The sequence below is a fragment of the Nilaparvata lugens genome, chromosome 8 (genome assembly GCF_014356525.2).
Source record: "Nilaparvata lugens isolate BPH chromosome 8, ASM1435652v1, whole genome shotgun sequence".
In the NCBI taxonomy this organism is placed as follows: Eukaryota; Metazoa; Arthropoda; class Insecta; order Hemiptera; family Delphacidae; genus Nilaparvata; species Nilaparvata lugens.
In genome coordinates, this window is record NC_052511.1 from 8,493,009 (window position 1) to 8,513,054 (window position 20,046).

At 32.9% G+C, this 20,046-nt stretch overlaps 2 protein-coding genes across 5 annotated transcripts in view; both read right to left on the reverse strand.

The window, feature by feature from the left end:
- Positions 1 to 3,175, reverse strand: part of LOC111048638 (putative E3 ubiquitin-protein ligase UNKL) — a 36,731-nt gene extending 33,556 nt beyond the window's left edge. The window contains exons 1-5 of the mRNA XM_039433865.1: positions 3,031 to 3,175; positions 2,723 to 2,932; positions 2,416 to 2,602; positions 1,483 to 1,582; positions 595 to 730 (exon numbers count right to left, since the gene is read on the reverse strand). Of these exons, the coding sequence (XP_039289799.1) occupies positions 595 to 730; positions 1,483 to 1,582; positions 2,416 to 2,602; positions 2,723 to 2,932; positions 3,031 to 3,104 (707 nt within the window). The 5' untranslated portion in view covers positions 3,105 to 3,175. The remainder of the gene's footprint in view (positions 1 to 594; positions 731 to 1,482; positions 1,583 to 2,415; positions 2,603 to 2,722; positions 2,933 to 3,030) is intronic.
- Positions 3,176 to 11,962: 8,787 nt separating this feature from the next.
- Positions 11,963 to 20,046, reverse strand: part of LOC111056890 — a 140,907-nt gene continuing 132,823 nt past the window's right edge. For 3 of the 4 annotated variants that reach the window (XM_039433864.1, XM_039433861.1, XM_039433862.1), the window contains 3 exons: positions 17,125 to 17,309; positions 15,027 to 15,275; positions 11,963 to 13,143 (listed from right to left, as the gene is read on the reverse strand). In XM_039433864.1, the coding sequence (XP_039289798.1) occupies positions 12,753 to 13,143; positions 15,027 to 15,275; positions 17,125 to 17,309 (825 nt within the window). In that variant the 3' untranslated portion in view covers positions 11,963 to 12,752. The remainder of the gene's footprint in view (positions 13,144 to 15,026; positions 15,276 to 17,124; positions 17,310 to 20,046) is intronic. The other variant, XM_039433863.1, reaches the window with a different exon arrangement.

Consider the following 20,046-nt stretch of genomic DNA (forward strand, 5'->3'; position numbering starts at 1 on the left):
GATATATGAAAAAATAATTATGTTTTTATTAATTCTAGGTAAGATCTGTTCAACTGCAAGAAGGCGGAATTTTCAGGATTTTTCTAACTATATCATTTTAAATAAAAAATGAACTATTATGATGTTAGGGAAATGAACTATGAACAGTTGGAAAAATGAATTATTCAACAGTTTGGGAAACATAAGAGACACGGCAATTTTTTTACAATCATTTCTAATTGGAAAACCTTTAGACAAGATTGGAGTATGCTAAAGAGGATATACTGGCCAATGAGTAAATACTGTCATTACATTACAATGTTATAGAAAAATTGCAAACATGTCTACAGTTAAACCAGGAAGTTTAACGAGTTGTCAAGGAGAAAAAAAAATCTATTCGATAATAATATAATTTTTAGATAGATAGATAGATAACAGTTTGAATTGATTTGTTTTTTCAGATTGATTTCTACACTGTTGCAGGTTTGATGCCTAGTGAGATCGGACTCCCCAATAATAATATAATCCAATAAAACGTGAGCTAATGTAACTAGTGATCATTAGACGGTGAAGGGTAGAACGCTAGAATAATGAATTATTATAATTTGAACTTACCTGTATTTAAATTTGCGTGGGCTTCTACGTTTATCTCTGCTATTGTGATATTGTGGGCAGGCATATCCCTGCCTACAGAGACGTGGAGGTCTCTTGCATTGTTCTGTTTTATAACTTGATAACACATAGTTAGTATCTGGAACAAAATAATTACAAAAGTTGAAACGTTATATAAACTAATTAAATATGACAATCATTGAGGGCCGTTTTCACAGTGACAGTTTAAACTAAATTTCATTAAACTGGATTAAATCCGTATCAAGTCTAGTTTGTTATAATGTGTTTAATTTTAGTTGAAGCCAACAGCTGATAAAATCGAGTTCAAGCTTTGATTAGCCCTTAGGGCCGTTTGCACAGTGCCAGTTTAAACTAAATTCCATCGCAAACTGGATTAAATCTATATGAAGTATCATTTGTTATAATGTGATTCATTTTGAGTTTAAGCCAACAGCTGATTAAATCGAGTTTAAGCTTTGACTGTGCAAACGGCTCTAAGTGTGTCAGATCAATCGGCTATTCAAGCAAATAAGAACAATTTATTCTTTGCCACTTTACAGTTAAGTTATTATTTTACTTTGACCAAATTTTTTTATTAAAAGCGTAATTTCAACGTCTGAGTGGATGAATGAATTATCAAACACTTGGGCCTATTTACATTTTAGATCAAGTCTATCATTTTGATTACAAATGATATTGGATCGAATATTACGATCTTCCCGACCATAGTAAGGGCAAGATATCTGACGATTCCCCGGTCACCAGACTGCGGAGAAGACTGGACAAGTAAGTAAGTAACGACAGATATTCATGAAAATAATGCTCTTTCAAAGGATTAAAATATTGCTATGGGTATAGAAGTAATTTTATATATTATGAGGATTAACTTACCTTGCCACTTTGGATCTTCATTCATTAAATTCCTTTCTTTATCTAAAACATTTGGCCCATTACATGACGCATTAGCATCCCCATCTGGATTTTCTAATGCCTATAATCAAGTAAATTGAATATTATCACCCTTGCAATAAGATAATTACGATATCAAGTGAGTCAAGAGAAACTAACTTTAGTTATGTTCTTAAAACTGAAGGCTAGGGTAAAAATGTTCAGTTTTTAATTTAATACAATAAAACATATAAAATTACCAACAAGACCCAATAACAAGTGAAAAAATTATTTATGGAATATAGTAAGCAGCTGAAAAATGATTTACGACTAAGTTCAACTGCTGATTATTAAACGGTGGAATAGGAATATACAGGGTTTTAGCTCAATTAATACAACTGAGAAGTTCTTTCCAATGTATGGTAACAAATTTCTTCAAGTTGATATGATTCAATTGCTAGCTCACATTATAAAAAAATTAAAAGCTTGTCATTGATCATTATAATTGCTCAATAATCACTTATTTTAATTTGAAGTGTATGTAATAATGAATGAAATTATTGATATAATTAGGACTAATAATTATTGAAATAATTAAATTTATTTGGATAAAGAGAAAATAAATTCTTACTTCGAAAATTTCCTTAACTGCTATTCTACAATCATCAAAATAATACAATATAAGGATTGTCAACCTACTGTATAATTAACTACCTAATAAAAAGTTATAACACCTTATTTGCATAAAATGCTATAAAGTTATTCAATAAATCTTTAAACTATGTAAAACATTACTATCAAACATTATAACAACTGAACACAATCAATATCATATTATAATAATATGAGCTTGTTGATATGCAAACATAGGTTAGGTTGGTAATGTAAACAGAAATGAAAGTGTAAACAAAACTTTAATAATATGAAATAACTTACTTGAATCTCTTTGATATCATAGACTGGTGGTCTCAAATCATGATTTCCATGAGCAAATGCACAATGAGGGCCATTTTTAGCGCAAAATCCTCTGGAATCGGTGTCGTGAACACACATACAAGTCTTGTAATATCTCAAGTGATACCTTCTTTCAGTATCACCAGCAGTTCTATGTAGAAAAGTGCATCTGTAAATAATATTTATTTATAATTAGAATAATCATTTTGCTAAATATATTGTAATATGTTCTGATTAATTAGTCAATAATTTGAATAGGTGTACAGTATGTAGGCTAGGTTCTACTTACTCATCTCCTTCCGGACATAATCCTGTAGTTTCATCATACTTTGTGCAATAATTATCAGCACTGTAATTAAATGATCCATCTCTTTTTCTCACAGGACGTCGACGACGTTGATTCATAAAATGCCAGTGAAAGCAAGTGAAAGGTCTGTGCTGAGTGCATTTGTGTTGTAGAAACAAGGGACATTGCTCCACACGGAATTCCTTCAAGTACCTGAAAACGACAATGATTGTAGTAAATATGACAATCACAAGTTATAATATTATGAATGATGATTATTTTAACACATGATAGCCAGAATTTGTACTTACGAATAATGATTTGGCTTCTCAGTTTGAGCTGTCAACAAAGGTTTCGACTCAGACGGCATTTTGTGTAGTTGCATTGCTTATGCGCATCTTCAGTGCGCAGGGTACGCTGCAGAAAATAAACAACACGATTGGTCAATTGGATCACGTGGTTTCAGATTGGAGAATTGGGAATGATGAACTGAATTCAAGGTCATTTCTGTTTTGATCAGAAAGTAAACAACTCAAAATTCTTACGTTATCAATTATTTGAAAGTGAATTATTTTGACGTGATAAAAAATCATTCTCATTCATATTGAAAATTTCTCCGAATAATTTTTCTGGGTTCACTTTCTCTTTTAATTGAGTTGTATACGAACTAATTTGCTCGTATTGATTTGACTTGATTCTCTTGAATGTAGAACGCGGGAAATTTTAAACTTGAAATAATTTTTATAGATAGTAATCAATTTCAATTTTTTTTAACAGTAGGCCTATGTACTTTGTAATATTGATGTGCATGGAATTAATGGTAGCATAGGAAATTGGGAATATAAAAATTTAATTGCTCAGTGTATCATCCTATTCCTTAGTGAGGTAACTATATTGATTTAATTCAATATAGGCAGAGGTAAGAGAAGAAGTACTGATTTCTCTCTGATATAGGCTAGGCCTATGATGATGATGCCAATCATTGATAACACAGTTTTGTTTATCAATCCTTTTATATACTAGTAGTTCTGTGAACAGTAGACCTCGCGCAGGTTTCTCATTCACGAGTATCTGATGTCCCCTTTTCTAGTTGACTCATAATTTATTATTAAAAACTGTTATTTGTTTTCTTCAAGATCAAAAACTCACTTATGTTAATAAACTCAGTTCACGTTTGAATTTGTACCCCATGTGATAATTTATCCAGTTCCGTGATAATCTTCCCATCTGCTAAAAATATTTCTCAACTATTTTTTAAATTATTTTTTTCAATCAAGAGTATTACCGGTATTTAGTTCATTTTTTATTTCATTTTCAATCACCTATTAAATTGTTTTTTCAAATGTGAGAATATTGATACTGATGGGCACGCATCATAAAAAATTAATATTGAAACCCTACCTTATAGAAATAGACACGGCCAGACATCTGTGTAATGCATGCAATGAATAATCCACTTGTCAGCTGATTGATTATGAATAATTCTATAGTCTGATTGATCCTATCTTCAAAGTAGATGATTATATATATATAGTGATATCAGAGTACGGAGGAATTCCTTTTCTTTCAATATTATCCTTAAAATGCAAAATTAAAAAAAAACCTAGTGTATACATCGACAGGCAGTTGAAAAGGAATATTTCTGCCAAATCTCATAGAATTCTATCAACGCGATAGGCCGTAATCTCGTTACATACAGACAAAAGAAAATCAGAGTTAAAACAGAGAAAATCAGAGTTAAAACATAGAGTTAACACATATCGTAATGACTTACTAAATGACGGAGGAAGAGGATGGGGAGTTCTTGTAGCTGTGAAAGATTGCTATAGCTCAATAAGGCTGCACCCTAATAAGGCTTCGCCCTCCTAGGTTCAAATAAAGGCAGCTAATCAATCAATCCACAGAGTATTCAGTGGTGGTGGCGGATTCAGAGAGACTCCTCCCTTGAATGTCTAGTATAGATAGAATGATAGATGACTTTGAGATGAAAGTCAAATTAAATAGATCTATTATATATGTTCTGGCTGGCAGGTATACCCTTCTAAATCACTATCTTCAATTAATTAATAATATGGATCTGATACTAATACCAAAACAAGTACATATTAATAATTTATCAACATTTGGAAATGGAATAGATTTGGGCCAAGCCTGTTGTTCCTTCCTAATCATATTTATATGATTTGTGATTCTGTCCACGAATAAATAAATAAATATTTTAACCTTGATCTCAATGATGCGGTCATTCAACGTTGTAGGCCCAAGTATATATATTTTCTTACTTTTTGATGACAGCTTAATCGAAGATCTTCATCTTCTGCAGTCCATATTTTCAATTAATAAATAATACCAGTGGTTTGTATTGTACTCCTCAGATCTCAGTCTCATTTTCTTTCAATTAAAGTTTTATTGCTTTTGAAAATTGGAAAAGGTTTGAAATGAGTCACTTCAGTTATTCTGTATCAACAGAAGTTATAATCATAATAATATATCACTCGCAATACAAAATGATTAACATATAAATATAGGACTTTGGCTTTACACAATATTATGTTTCTACAACATATTAAAAAATTAATGCTAGGACAAATTGTTACAAATAAATAAATTAGAAATAAGCGAAATATGTTAATCAGGAATGCGCGTTAATATACAGACAACTGAAAATATGAAATTTACAAAAGGAATATGAAATTTATCATTGATATACATTCCATAATGTTAATCTTATTTGATAAGAAATACTATGCAATAGTTCTTTATATTATTCAATTTATACTACCTACACTGCTTTACACCAGTAAAATCTAATTCATTAATAATAGAATTGTTACTAAAAATGAAATTTACAATGAAATAGTGTAATTTTATTATTTGAATCGACTTCTTTGCTCAATAAAAGTCTTACGTATGAGGATTCTGTATTCAAACTTTTCATTTTCATTCAAAATTTCTATTATTAAAATCATTTACAACGTACATCCACATGAAAAATCAAAATAATTATTAAAATCAATACACGTCACAACCTTCTAATGTACTACGGAAAAATATTTTCAATTCACAAAGTCATTAGGAACCAATCATTTGAAAATAAAAATGTAAGCAATTCATTGACTTCACTCACAGTAACTAGCTCAGAAGTTTTCAAGCCTATAGTTGATGGTAAGCTGTCAAATTCATTAATAAATTATTAAATTTTAGATGCATTAATTACTATCATTGAAAGTATTGTACAAAGTATTGTATCCTTGGAAGCTGCCTAAAGATTTTTAAAATGTTGTTCCAACAAGTTTTTACTTGAAAATGGTTTTTTGAAGTGAAATTGGTACAAGTTTTTTCTTGAAAATGGCTTTTGACCTGGAATTGTTAATAGTTTCAAGTAAAGGTTGTTCAGGTATTGAGCAAGTATAATTACATCATTAAAAAAGTGGAGCTTCCACTTATAGAAAACTACTAAATACTACTGAGTCCACATTTTTAGACAGTATTTTTTTAAACATATTTATAGAGAAATAAGTTTTACAATAAAGTATATTAAGCTTTCAAGCTCAAAATATTTGGCAGCAAAAAGCTCGACTTGTGAGTAATTAATTTGCATAGTTATTGTAGACTAGATTTGTTCTCTAAAATATGGATATTGAACATAACATTGATAGACTTTTCCATTGTTAATAATAAATTTGATATGTTTCCTACATATTTTTGTCAATACCCAAGCAGCTCATGATTTGAAGACTACCATTATAATGAAAATACTGTTTTAAATGAAACGTACCATTTTATATTAATTATATTATTCACACACACAATTCAGATCTTATCCTATATCTTAAAAACACATGCACTTTACAATATACAATATCAACATTGAATGTGATTTGAGTCTTAAAACCGTTACAACATATTTGAAGCTGCGAAAGAACCGTTACAACACATTTGAAGCTGCAAAAATTCCTAATTTTCCTATTAATGAAGTAATCTTGCTGGCAAAATTAAACAAACTAGACTTTAGAGACAAATTAATAACAATAAATAGATAAAAGGTTAAATAAAGCTATTAAAATTGTTAGTTTCTAACAGGAATAACATAAAAATATTGTAAAGCTCAGAAATTCAGAATTTTATATTTTTCTAAGAAAAATAAATATATTAAATATAAAAAACAGAATTTTGTGAAGAATGAACCAAACTTTCTAAGAATATTCTAAAACGGTATATATTTAGCATCTTTTGATTATGATAATTAATTGATTCAGTTCTAATAATGTATGAACTTCTTGTATTAATAGTTTTCTTTGCTAAAATGTCGGTTATATCGATTAAAAATTTAGTCAATAATTAGTAAAACTCACTACATGATATAAGTATTCATTAAATTGAGCTAAATATTTTTGCTCGTGGTCTTTTTTACAATATAATTATTAGATTTAATCACACTCTTTGCACCAAACTCTTTTAACAATGCGTCAACTAAGTTCATAAATTATTTTCAATTGTATAGATTCTACATGGATTGGTTATTTAGTCTCAATAGAATATTGTGTATGATTTTATACGATTACATGAAAATTTTGAAACTGAATGAATGATATTCAGACTGGATGAAAAATTGAAAATAATAGCATTTTAAGGGGATTCTTAAATTGTTTTAAATTTTAAACGGAGCAGATTCTCTCCTGATTATAGAATGGATGAATGAGCTAGAAGATAAACAAAACATCTCGAGTGAAACAGAAAATACATTGAAATGAAAAAGTGGATCAGCCTTTTTATATCTCTCTTAGGACAGATAAATTACAAATTGATGTTTAAGTTTTTCTAATATGCACGACACGTATTTCTGAACGAAACAAATGAAAAATTATTGATAACAACAAAGACAAATTCAATATCAAATTTAAACAATTGACAGAGATGTATATGCAGAAACCTAACTGCAGTTTTTTCAACTTGAATCATATAGATATACACAAAGATATTTACTTGAAAACGAAAATTTAGGTAGAGCCATAGAGAATAAAAATCGGATCTATTATTCCTTGCAATTTTACCCAGTTAATATTGACAACTATTCAAGACTAAATAGATGGTTTATTTAACACTAGTGTCAAGCTACACCGTAGGAAAGATTGTAAATGAACTATTATACCATGAATAAACGAATAAAAATTTACTTGGAAAACAGTTTAGTTTAATCTGCAAATGCGTAATGAATACACAGATTAATATTAAAACTAAAAAATCCAATTCTATAATAAGAATTATTGATCTGACTATTGGAATAAAACTCAATTCGATCGAGCCCAAAAACATAAAGTTTGATTATTAATCAAGAGTCAAAATCAATAGTTGTTCTTAAATAAACACTTCAATTCAGCAACTCTACAAAATTATCTAAAAAAGTTAGAAATGAATGTGATGTATTTAAACGAGAATGAATACATAATTAATTTGATTGAATGAATACAACATACTAGAAGTATAAAAGAGATTTTCTATAGGTCATTGAATAATTAAAATGTATTATAATATTCTTTCGTCATATTTTGTAGTAAGAAGTAAAAATTCAATTTCAAAAGAGTATGAAAGGAACAAAATTTGTTAAAATAATTATCAAGTAGGTATTTGACACAGATTACGTTACCAGTAAGTATACAGTAATTATAATGTTACTAGTAGAAGAAATATTAAAAACATAAGTGATGTAAAATATATAAAAACAATAATTGATATATTTGATACTAATTTATAAGCTTGCACTAATATACAAATAAATAAATACGGTACAAAAAATGAGTGATGTAAGAGTGCTGTCAAAAACTCATAAATGGAGGAAAATTGCTTTTAGCAGAAACATTTGTAAGGCAAATAATATAATTGATTCGAACAATTGTCCAATTATCTACATACTACCTATACTATTATGAATAAATCTTCATCATATTAATATACATATCGTATAATTATATAGCTTTATATAATTACATTATACTATATTATTACCGGCATATATTCATACTACATTCACGAGTACATGGATGAAGGAGCCACGAAGTAAGATAAATATAATGACGGTAGCAAAATTTTCAATTTGTTCAGTTGGCCATGAAAAATGGTATTTTTCAGAAACCTGGCTTAACCTGGATTATCCTGACTACTGACTTAACAGCTTTTGTTTTCCTCTATTTGAATAAAATCATTCAAAGAAGTAAAACAATTTGTATTATATTAAAATAGCTGTAATTCCAATCATATAAATACAATTTTTAGTTGATATCCTGAGACGACACAATATATGTATGGTCTTTAGCTAAATAGCTAAAATCTTGTTCAATTTTGGTCATGAGAAATGATTCCAACTATAACTATGCTATTAAATAGCTTTTGTCAACAGTGAGACCCTGAAATATAGCCTACTTAAATTTATATCCAAATGATCCCCAATCATCGGTGATCCTAACCGGTTTTCTGACTCCTATAACGTTATACTAATAGGTATTATCGGCACATCACAATGTCTTTGAATTATCTGTGAACACAGGCACATTAGTAGCGTAAACTATAGCTACTACTGTAAAAGGAAATTGGGAATATCATAATTTATTGAGTTCCGAACATTTTCAAATCCGCAGCTAGTGGAAACTAGTATTGTCCCTATGTGCAGGCTTCTTAATAATTTTCGGAATATTGTATGATTCTTTACACATGGAAATTTATTTATCGGAGTGTTTCGCGAGTATAATAGAAAGCATAGTTGGCATTTGAATGGATCTGATTAGCAAATTACTGTAAACGATTTAAAATTATTCAAATTAATCCGAATAACAAACCAATCAAATGATAGATATTCGAATGAATTTGAATTGCAGCAAAATGTCGACAGCTAACAGCTATACGATGTCTGTAATGGTGGGATGAAAAATTCGAATTATACATGTTTGAATGGATCTCATTAGTAAAGCAATCAAATAGTAATAATATACTAACGAATCTGATAGCATCGAACGGTGACTATAATTATCGGATAAAAACTTCAAATCGAAAACATTCTTATGGATTTAATTAGAAAACCTGACAACCTACGACATCGTTCCATATCTTGAATCCAACTTACCACATTTGACTGTTTCGCCAGATAAGGATTTCCATGCATACAGAAGCCATCGTTCTCCACTTGAAAGGTGTCAAGTATACAATCAACCCTCAGGTGCCTTGTCTATTGTGTGGTGACTTTGAAGCAGACGAAACGCTGGAGCACATTTTTCTACATTGTGATTTATATAGCGGTTTCAGACAAAAATATCTGAGGAAATACTCTCTGATTTGCCTAAACGACATTTTAAATATAAGTGATGGTCCGGAAATAAACGACGTCTTTAGTTTCATGTGTCAAATGCTGAGACTAAGATCTTTTGTGCTCTCAGAATAATATCATCATGGACTGTTGACATGCCAGCAATGATACCTTCGACTTTTTTATTATGTGTAGAAAGAATAATATGGAACTCTATATTAGTTTTGTTATGTGAAAAACTGTCTTTGTTCATTTTTGTGGAACATTTTCAAAAACTTTGTAAATGCTGAGACTAAGATCTTTTTTGCTCTCAGAATCATGGACTGTTGACATGCCAGCAATGATACCCTGGACTTTTTTATTATGCGTAGAAAGAATAATATGGAACTCTATATTAGTTTTGTTAAGTGAAAAACGGTCTCTGTTCATTTTTGTGGAACATTTTCAAAAACTTTGTAATCATACACTGTATGAAGCAATAAATAAATTCAATTAGAAAACCAATCAGATTATAGATATTCAAATGGATCTTTTCAGAAAACCAATCAAATTAAAGATATTCGAATGAATCATATTTGTAACTGATTAGGGAACCAATGAAATTGCAGGTCAGATAAATCTGAATAGCAGCAAAATGATGCCCAGTTATACGGTGAATATAATAACGGGATAAATCCACCGATAAAATTAATTCGTACGGATTTATTTGAATGGTGTACCCTTTATTTATGTCCCTATCTCCATGCATGACCAATCTCGTTATAATCTATTTTGTTACCAGTATTGAAATATTATTAAGATTACCAGCCAACTATAATCTTCACCGAATAAGTTGGATAAGGCAGCGATATACAGCATTGATTATCAAATCTTTGGAAATAATACGTTCCCGAGATTTATATAAATTATCCAGTACCAACACATCTGATTTGAAGAATCTCAAGGTCATAGTAATAATAATAATATCGAGTGACCTGGCTAGCTCAGGTCTGGTGTCAGAGTTTTCAGGTCGCAACTGATCAATTTCAGGGCCTCTGACATGACCTAACGACTGCTTTTTAGGCAGCCATAGGTCATAGGCCTTATAAGGCCATAGTATTAAGTTGCAGCATCATAAATTAATAGAATTTATAAGGTATTCTGATAGAATATCGCCCTTGATTCCACTCGGTATCATTTTTCATTGCTGACCACTTTGGCGAATGGTGGCGAGTGGCATTGGTGGCGGTGGCGCATCGTCTAGCACGATAATCAGAGCCCTTATATCTGTCTATATCTACTGCATCTGTATTTGTGGAATTCAACAAATCAGTCACAGGAACTGTGAACTGTTAAAGCGGCCGACGTCAGTAACCAGCAAAAGCAGAGAACTGTGTGAGCTCCTGAGAGAGCCGGTAAGAAATTGGTATTATTACTTTTCCAGGAACCACAAAAAAAGATTATATATCTTACAAATCTTGCTCTACCGACTGTAGCCAAGCAGGGCAACACGTTAGTGAAAAAAATAACGTGACACAATGGATTAGAAAACCGATAATAAATATTCAAATGGATCCTTTCAGCAAACCAATCAAATTACAGATATTTGAATGAATCAAACTACAGATATTCAAATGAATCTTTTCAACCAACCAATTAAATTACAGAGATTAGAATGAATGTGTAAACGAATCTGAAATCTGATAGACTAATCAATCGAATTACAGATATTCGAATGAATCAAACTACAGATATTCAAATGGATCTTCTCAACCAACCAATTAAACTACAGAGATTAGAATGAATGTGTAAACGAATAAATCTGATAGACTAATCAATCAAATTAGTAAATTACAGATATTTGAACGAATCTGAAATCTCGCGCGGTGATCTGTTGGTGACACTTTTCAAAAGTCTGTTAGCTTTGGATCCGTCGGTTTTAAAGGCTGGTCAAGGATTAGTTCTGATTCTAGAATTGTCCACCAGAGTTCAAATGGATGTAGCAAAATTTGATAAGGATAGTCTGAGAATTCAGGAGAAACTTCGTAAACAGGTGAATGAATCCAGCGATTTTGAAAGCTTATTCCTCTTGGGAAGTTTGATACATTACAGTACTCAATTCAAAATGTATGCAATATTGGGAAGAATATTCAGGTGAAAGCAGTGCAATGGAAATCGCAAGAAGCCCCGCCGACGCTGAGCGACTCGGGAATGTTTTCAGATCCGCATGAAACCCTAGGACCAATCGCCACGTCTGAGCTCACCTTTTTCAATCGTCAGGCGCTGCTTGATAAACTGCACACGTCTTACGGTGACTTCAGAGCCGCATTACAAAAGGTGTTTCAATGATAAAATCTATGATTTTTCACTTTCTGATTCACCTTGTTCTCGTTTACAATCGTACTTCTCCTTGCAACTTACTTGCTTACTTATTATTTCATTCGCAAGCTTATATTTTTCTATCGTAATTATTTTACTTCGTGATTGCTTGTGTTGTCTATGGAACAGACGTTTAGTCTTTGTGGAGGATTTCCGTAGTATTGAGTTTGTTTCTTGTTTTACTGTAAAATACTTGAAGGAATAAATACTTGAATCTGATAGACTAATCAATAAAATTACATATATTTGAACGAATCTGAAATCGGATAGACTAATCAATAAAATTACAGATATTTGAACGAATCTGAAATCTGATAGACTAATCAATCAAATAACAGATATTCGAACGAATCTGAAAAGCAGGAGAATGACACCCAGCTATACAGTGGTGCCGTAAGAACTGAAAATCACCCTAGTAGAGTCCGTGTCGAGTGTGACGTCCTCGGGTGACGCGAGGTCGACCCGCACCGTCCCCGAGTTGCGTTTGCGGCGGGTCGCGTTGCCCCACTCGCCCTGCCGCCAGTTGAACGCCTGACCTTGGCTTGGCTCCTGGGCCGTGGAGCGTGGTTCTTGGTTGACCTTGGGTTGACCTTGAATGGGGGGCATTGGAACAGCTGTCATGATGGGTGGGGAAGGAGGGGTGGGCAGACGAGGTTCCTCAGAGTCGGAACTGCGAGACTCGACTGAGTCGAAGCTGCTCTCAACACCTCCACCGCCTCCACGGTACCTCGCCACCCCCACACACTCCTGGGTGCTGTCTTCGACGGCTCTGCACACACAAACAATGGTATTCTATCATTCAAGTTTTCCTATTCATATTGAATGAAAAAGACTAAGAAATTGTCAAAAAACCACTGATTTATTGATAATTAGAAAGACCGGTTTCGGTTATTACACCATTGTCAATCTCTGATAAACTTCTCAACTACACAAAAAGTTTTCCTATTCAGTTATTTATAAAAGTACGTACAGATACACACGCCGCGAACATGAGCAATTCACATTTAATCAGCTGACTAATCTGTATTTTTACAGAAACGGTAAGATATAGATATAAAAAGCTTGGCATCAGCTGATTAAGAGTGAATTGCTCATGTTCGCAGCGCGTAAATCTGTACGCACCTTAAGTGTTACAGAGCAGAATTGAAAGACTGGCTCTGTATTACTGAAACAATTAAACATATTACTGTATTATTGTATTACTGCATTCCTGATCACTATATTATTGCATTACGTTATTACTGTATTATTGTATATAGTGAGCATACATTATTGAACACATTTCATAGGTGAGTAAAAACATAACAAATAGTAATAGCGCGTCTATTTTTGTGGCAAACATTGGTGTATCTCCTATAGTTTGTAATGATATTTATAGAAACACAGTCGAATCAGACAGACAAAAGTTTCTCCATTTCAAAAAATGCACATAACAAAATAAAACATGCTGGGCTCATGTAGAGTGAAATTTTCTGTTCAGCAACAATAGATCAGTTTGACAATGAAATTTTGGAGGGAATGATTGGAACACAATTTTCGACTTTGCAGCTTTGTTGACACTAGTTTGAAGGTGAGCATATAAAAAATCCCAACCCCTACATCATGTGCTGAAGGGATGAGGGTGGTTTGAAAGTAGCATTTTCCACTTATTACTTACATGGTTATATCTTGAAAACAATGTGTTCTATTGACATAATCAATAAAGCTTAATAAATTTCCTACAATTTTTGTTCGGTAGAGGTTTTCGATAAATCTGATACTTTTCGAGATATTTATGTTCCAAAGTGATGCATTTTCGAAAAACCAGTTTTTCTTCAATTTTTCACTCTTTCAAGTCTTATAACTTTTCAACAATTGATGAATCAAGAATTTGCTAATTACGAGATTGTAGAGCATTAAATTATCTTCCATTTCATGTATAATTCGACTATTTCACGCATTCCCATACGACTATTGCAGCAGTTTTAGTTTTGAGTTTCAAATCTCAAGATTTGCAACAAGTGACTTCTCTTGAATATCACACTATTCTGTCATCATAAATTGGCAGTGTGCTTCAGTATGAACATTCATATTGAGTACCTATTGGAACGTCTCCGGAACTAAACACAGGGGGTGTTTCTAAACCTCTTACCAAACAAAGACACTCAAAACTAAAACTGCTGCAATAGTCGTATGGGAATGCGTGAAATAGTCGAATTATACATGAAATGAAAGATAATTTTATGCTCTACAATCTCGTAATTAGCACATTCTTGTTGGTAATTTTGTAAACTTCAATTTTGCACAGAATACAAATGTTTATAAGATGTATAGTTACCGTGATATATGCGAAAAATGAAAAAATTGTACTTTCAAACCACCCCCACCCCTTTTAGCACAGGGGGTAGGGGTGAGGACTTTTGATATGTCAATCCTCTTACAATCCTTAAAAGAGCTGTGGAGTTAAAAATTGTGTTCTGAACTTTTCCCTATATACCTTTATTTGAGCATTCATTGCCTGGATTATTGTTACCGTACTACGAAAAACATTCAAAGTCCAAGTGAATTTGCAAAAGCAGGCCTCGAATTTTAGGGGCCCCCTTCGGGGGCCCTCGGGGATCCCCGACCAGCCGACCTCGCCAGACCGCCCCTGTTGATAAGAATGAGTAATACCTGAGAATCTCGTGACAGATGTCAGAGTCGAGTGGAATGACGTCGTCGGTGTCACGGTTGTGAATGGTGATGGCGATGTGGGCGGGGTGGGGCACGGGGAGGGGGATCATGAGCTTGTCGGCGCTGTAGGGGCGACTGGTGCGCTTCCACGGCATCCAGCACTTGTCGTCGGCCTTGTTTGGCGTAGTCTGCGTGGCCAAAGCCGACCCAGTCATCCCTGACGTGCTCACGCACGAGCTGTTCGTATCTCTGCCGAAAACAGAGCAAAATCCAAGTATTAACATCGATTTTGATTGAAAATAAACATGAACTGTTTGTATCTCTGTTGAAACAGAGTAAATCCAAGTATTAACATCGATTTTGATTGAACATAAACATGAACTGTTTGTACATATGTTGAAACAGAGTTAATCCAAGTATTAACATCGATTTTGATTGAACATAAACATGAACTGTTTGTATCTCTGTTGAAACAGAGCAAATCCAAGTATTCACATTGATAGTCGTTGAACATAGACATACAAGAATCACACAATACAGAGTGATTATAAAAGGACTTTACAACTTTGAAACCACATGAATATTTATTGAAATTACTAACAGAATTGAAAAAGGTGTCATTTTGTTACCAAACACTTCAAGTTTAAGGCGTGGGTGTTATTTTGGTTTGAAAAAAATTGTAATAATATTTTCAAGTTAATTTTATAATGAAGTGTTTGGCTTTGTGGTCGCGGTGATGAGATAAGTTGAGATTCATGCACCTGCTACTTCTAAATCTAAAGGTGCGTACAGATATACGCGCCGCGAACATGAGCAATTCACTTTTAATCAGCTGATTATATCTGTATTTTTGCAGAAACGGTAAGATACAGATATAAAAAGCTTGGCATCAGCTGATTGAAAGTGAATTGCTCATGTTCGCGGCGCGTATATCTGTACGCACCTTTAGAAAGACCACTTTGAGAGCCTACTCCTCTAAATATGAAATTAAATGATTCTTTATCAGCTTAAATTATCAATCTAAATTATTAAATTAAATTATTAATCAGTTATGAGTAAAAAAGAAATCGCTTTCCGATGGTTCAGAACCCACCTAAAGCGTCTCTCCCATTATCATTAGTTTCATTACCCAGGGAAAGCTTAAAGCAAGCTCAAATCTTCACCCTCAACAAAAAGGCAGGAAGATGAGATAAATAAGAATTATAAACTTTCATATATTTTTATACGAGTAATTCTGCATGTATTTATTAGTAACATTCACATACATCTATAGTGAGGTCCATGTCATAATGGCAGTGGAGGAAGATAGGAGAAAAACGTTGCCGATCCTCTGTCTTGTCAATGCCTTCTATAGACGGTAGCTGATACTGGTTTATTGATGTAATATTAACTGTTCATTCTTGTTTAGAATAATCAATTATATTTTATTAAACAAGAATTATATTTTTTATTCATTTCACAATGAATTTTCATAATAAGGATGAATTGTTAACTATTAATTCTACATTGTTAAAAGACGATCTGGTAACAGAGCAAAGCAAGAAAGAGATATCTGCTTTGTTGAATGATGGACAACGATAGCAATAACTTTGCTAATCAAACACTGCCATTATAACGTGGACTTCACTATACACAAAACATAATATATCAGTTTATCAAGTTTTCAGTACGTCAATTTTTCGTTTATGCGAAAAATAAATTACATTGTCACAAACGATTTTTTGACATGAATTTAAAGGATGTGTCATGTCATTATCACTCAAGAGCGAAGGCGATGAGGCTAAAAATTACTATAGTGAGGTCCACGTTATAATGGCAGTGTTTGATTAGCAATGGTATTGCTATCCTTGTCTATCATTCAACAAAGCAGATAGCGCTATCTCTTTCTGGCTTTGCTCTGTTACCAGATCGTCTTTTAACAATGTAGAATTAATAATTAACAAAATATTTCATCCTTATTATGAAAATTCATTATGAAATGAATAAAAAAATATAATTTCTCCTTTCTACAAACATTTCAATCAAAAAATAGGCATTACAGTATGTTTTTATGGGAACAACAAATTGAACCGACTTTGAAAACGAGTGAATACATTACCTGCTCTTGTTGGGACTGAGATGCTTGTGGCGGGGACTGAAGGCAGACACGTCCAGGTAGGGCGAGTAGACCTGAATGTTGCCACGAGGTGCATAGACGGGGCCCAGCAAGTCCAGGCAGCCAGCGCCCAGTTCGGCACCTCGAACCAGATCCGTGTATCGAGTCAGGTCCACTTGCGGAGAAGGCTGCAATTAACGAAACAAGTTTTACTATCTCGGCCATTCTTGGAGTTGAGAAATTGATGTATCATAAGTCTTTTACTACCTCCACCTACTTTGTGAAAACGAATTCTATTCTCTGGAATATGATACTCAAGTACTACTTTTGTGCTTTTGGACAAGCACATTAATCTATCAATTACCCAGATCAGGAAGCTTCTCTACAAATTCTATCAACTCCGTAAAATCCTCAACTATGAGACATAAAAACTGTTTATTTTTCTTTAGTGCAATCAATTTTAAGATACGTCATATTATCTGGGGAGCTACGAATGTTATACATGTTGAACCTCTTACTTCAAAAACTTCAAAAACGAATACTAAAAATAATAGGCTTCAAGGAGAATCAATTCCCCACGAACATTCTTTTCAAGGACAGTAAAGTACTGAGTGTAAGACAACTCTACATCCAGGCTATCATCACGCGAATGAGGAGAAACAACGAAAAACATAAGACTGGCAGATCATAACCATCAAACAGGCAGAGAAACACGCATTCAATAGTACCAAGGATGAACACTACATTTGGGCAAAGAAACTACATATATTTGGGACCAAAAATTTACAATTCAATACCAAGTTACATTAGGGAAGAATTCAATAGACACAGATTCAAGAAACGTTTATTTTCTGGTTGGTTGATATTGGAGTGGAAAATTGTGAAAATTTAGTTAGACTGTAAATATTGAAACTATTTATTCTTCATTCTTCTATTTACTGTTTTTCATATTTCTAAAAATAACCTTTCTTATTATTATCCTTAATAGAACATTAATATTTATCTACTAATTTCATAATTTTGTTTGTATTAAATTTTTACTTATTTTATTATAAAAAACCTTATCTCATATCAGTGAATGAAGTTTGTAAATAGTAATTATAACACGCAATAAGCAACTAATTACTTATACCCCAACACATATAATTTATAGTGGGGTGTATATTTATTCATTGAAATTATCATTTATTCATTGTTGAAACACCGCCTATTTATGTAGTTATATTACAATACTATATTATCAATATCAATGTTGCTTCAATCTTCATTGTAATTAATAAGTTTTATAATATGTGAAATTTGTTGCATAATTAGCTGTTGTACTGTAATTTATTGTAGATTCTTGTATAACCAGAATGTATTGTAACTTACTTGAATGAATAAAATTTGAACTTTCTCTCCCGAAGGAGTGAAGTGACTAAATTACTCTCTTGAGACTAATAGATACTACTGGGAGCCTCACATCATAGGATTGTGTAAGAGACTCTCTCGTGTTGTCTTTCTACTTAGAAGACTCAAGTTATCATTGAACTCTGATTCTTTGGTACTTGCTTACTATGGACTTTTTCATTCCCTCATATCCTATGGTATTCGCCTATGGGGTAATTCTTGCCATGCTACAAAAGTTTTCACATAGCAAAAAAAGGCAATGAGAGTGTTAGACAACTTGAGAACAGAGAGTCATGCAGAGAAAGCTTTCGAAGACTGAGGATATTGACATTCCTTCAATTTTCATAATGAGTAGCTTGATACATGTCAAAACTATTTAGAATCTTACTCATGTCAGGGAAACAAACATGAATACACAACCCGGCATAGAAATGATATTTCAATCCCACAGGTAAGGCTTTCTAAAACAAGGGACAGCCACCTATTTCAGCAGATAAAAATTTACAACAGTCTTCCTCAGTTGCCAAAAATGAAATTCAAAAAGTTGTGGAGAATGAATTGATGGAGAGAGCATATTATTCATTGACTGAATACTTTGAATGTTCAATATAAGGGCTGCTCCTCATTTTGGACTAATCAGTTGTGTACTGTAAGATGTGTCATCTATGTGAATGCTGTTACTATTCTTGTCAATCTCCCTGTTAAGGTGGTACAGACTTTCGCTCTGCTCCGCAACCGAACGTCACTCCAGCAGAGCGTTGTGATCGACCGGGGAACGCGAGAAGATCTAACATCTTTCGTAACGTTCATGATGGGTGCGGGGAGGAGCGACTGTGGTACGATGGAGGAACGAGGGCGGTACGAAGGCGGAGCGTGCTCGGTGCGGGTTGGAAGTGCGTATATGTGTACGCAGCTTTAGCCTACTTGTATATACATACTCTGAGCTATTGTTATTCTTGATATTGTATTATGTATCTTATTATGTACACTGTATGTTTTCATTTTGACGAGCTTATGCATTGTAAAAAATGTCAGGCAGAATAAAGAATTTGAATTTAGTAACCCCGGTTTAATAACTTGGGTGGCATCTGTATGAACGCCCTCAATCATTGGAGATGAGAAGCCTGGTTATTATAGGTGATAGGTAAGAGTACTATAGGTTATACTTCTAGGTGAAAATACTATTTAGGACTAAAAATACGGTTTCCGAATTCGGGATTTAGCTAAGTTTTAGACTTAAAACAGCTGGAGTCAAAAAATTGGCTTTCTAAACCGGGGCGTAGTCGTAGTTCATATGATAATCTTTATTTTTCATATCTATAGTTGGAAACGTTTTTCCTTGACGAAATAAACCTTTCTAAATAATTCAAAATACCTGAAACTTTACATTATATTCTCTTTATTTTATTCTGTGTTCACTTTTCTAGTTTTTCGAAATTTAATTTGAACGTGGACTACGACTACGTCCAGTTTTGGAAAGCTAATTTCTGACTCCAGCTGTTCAAAGTCTAGGACTTAGCTGATCCCGAGCTCTGA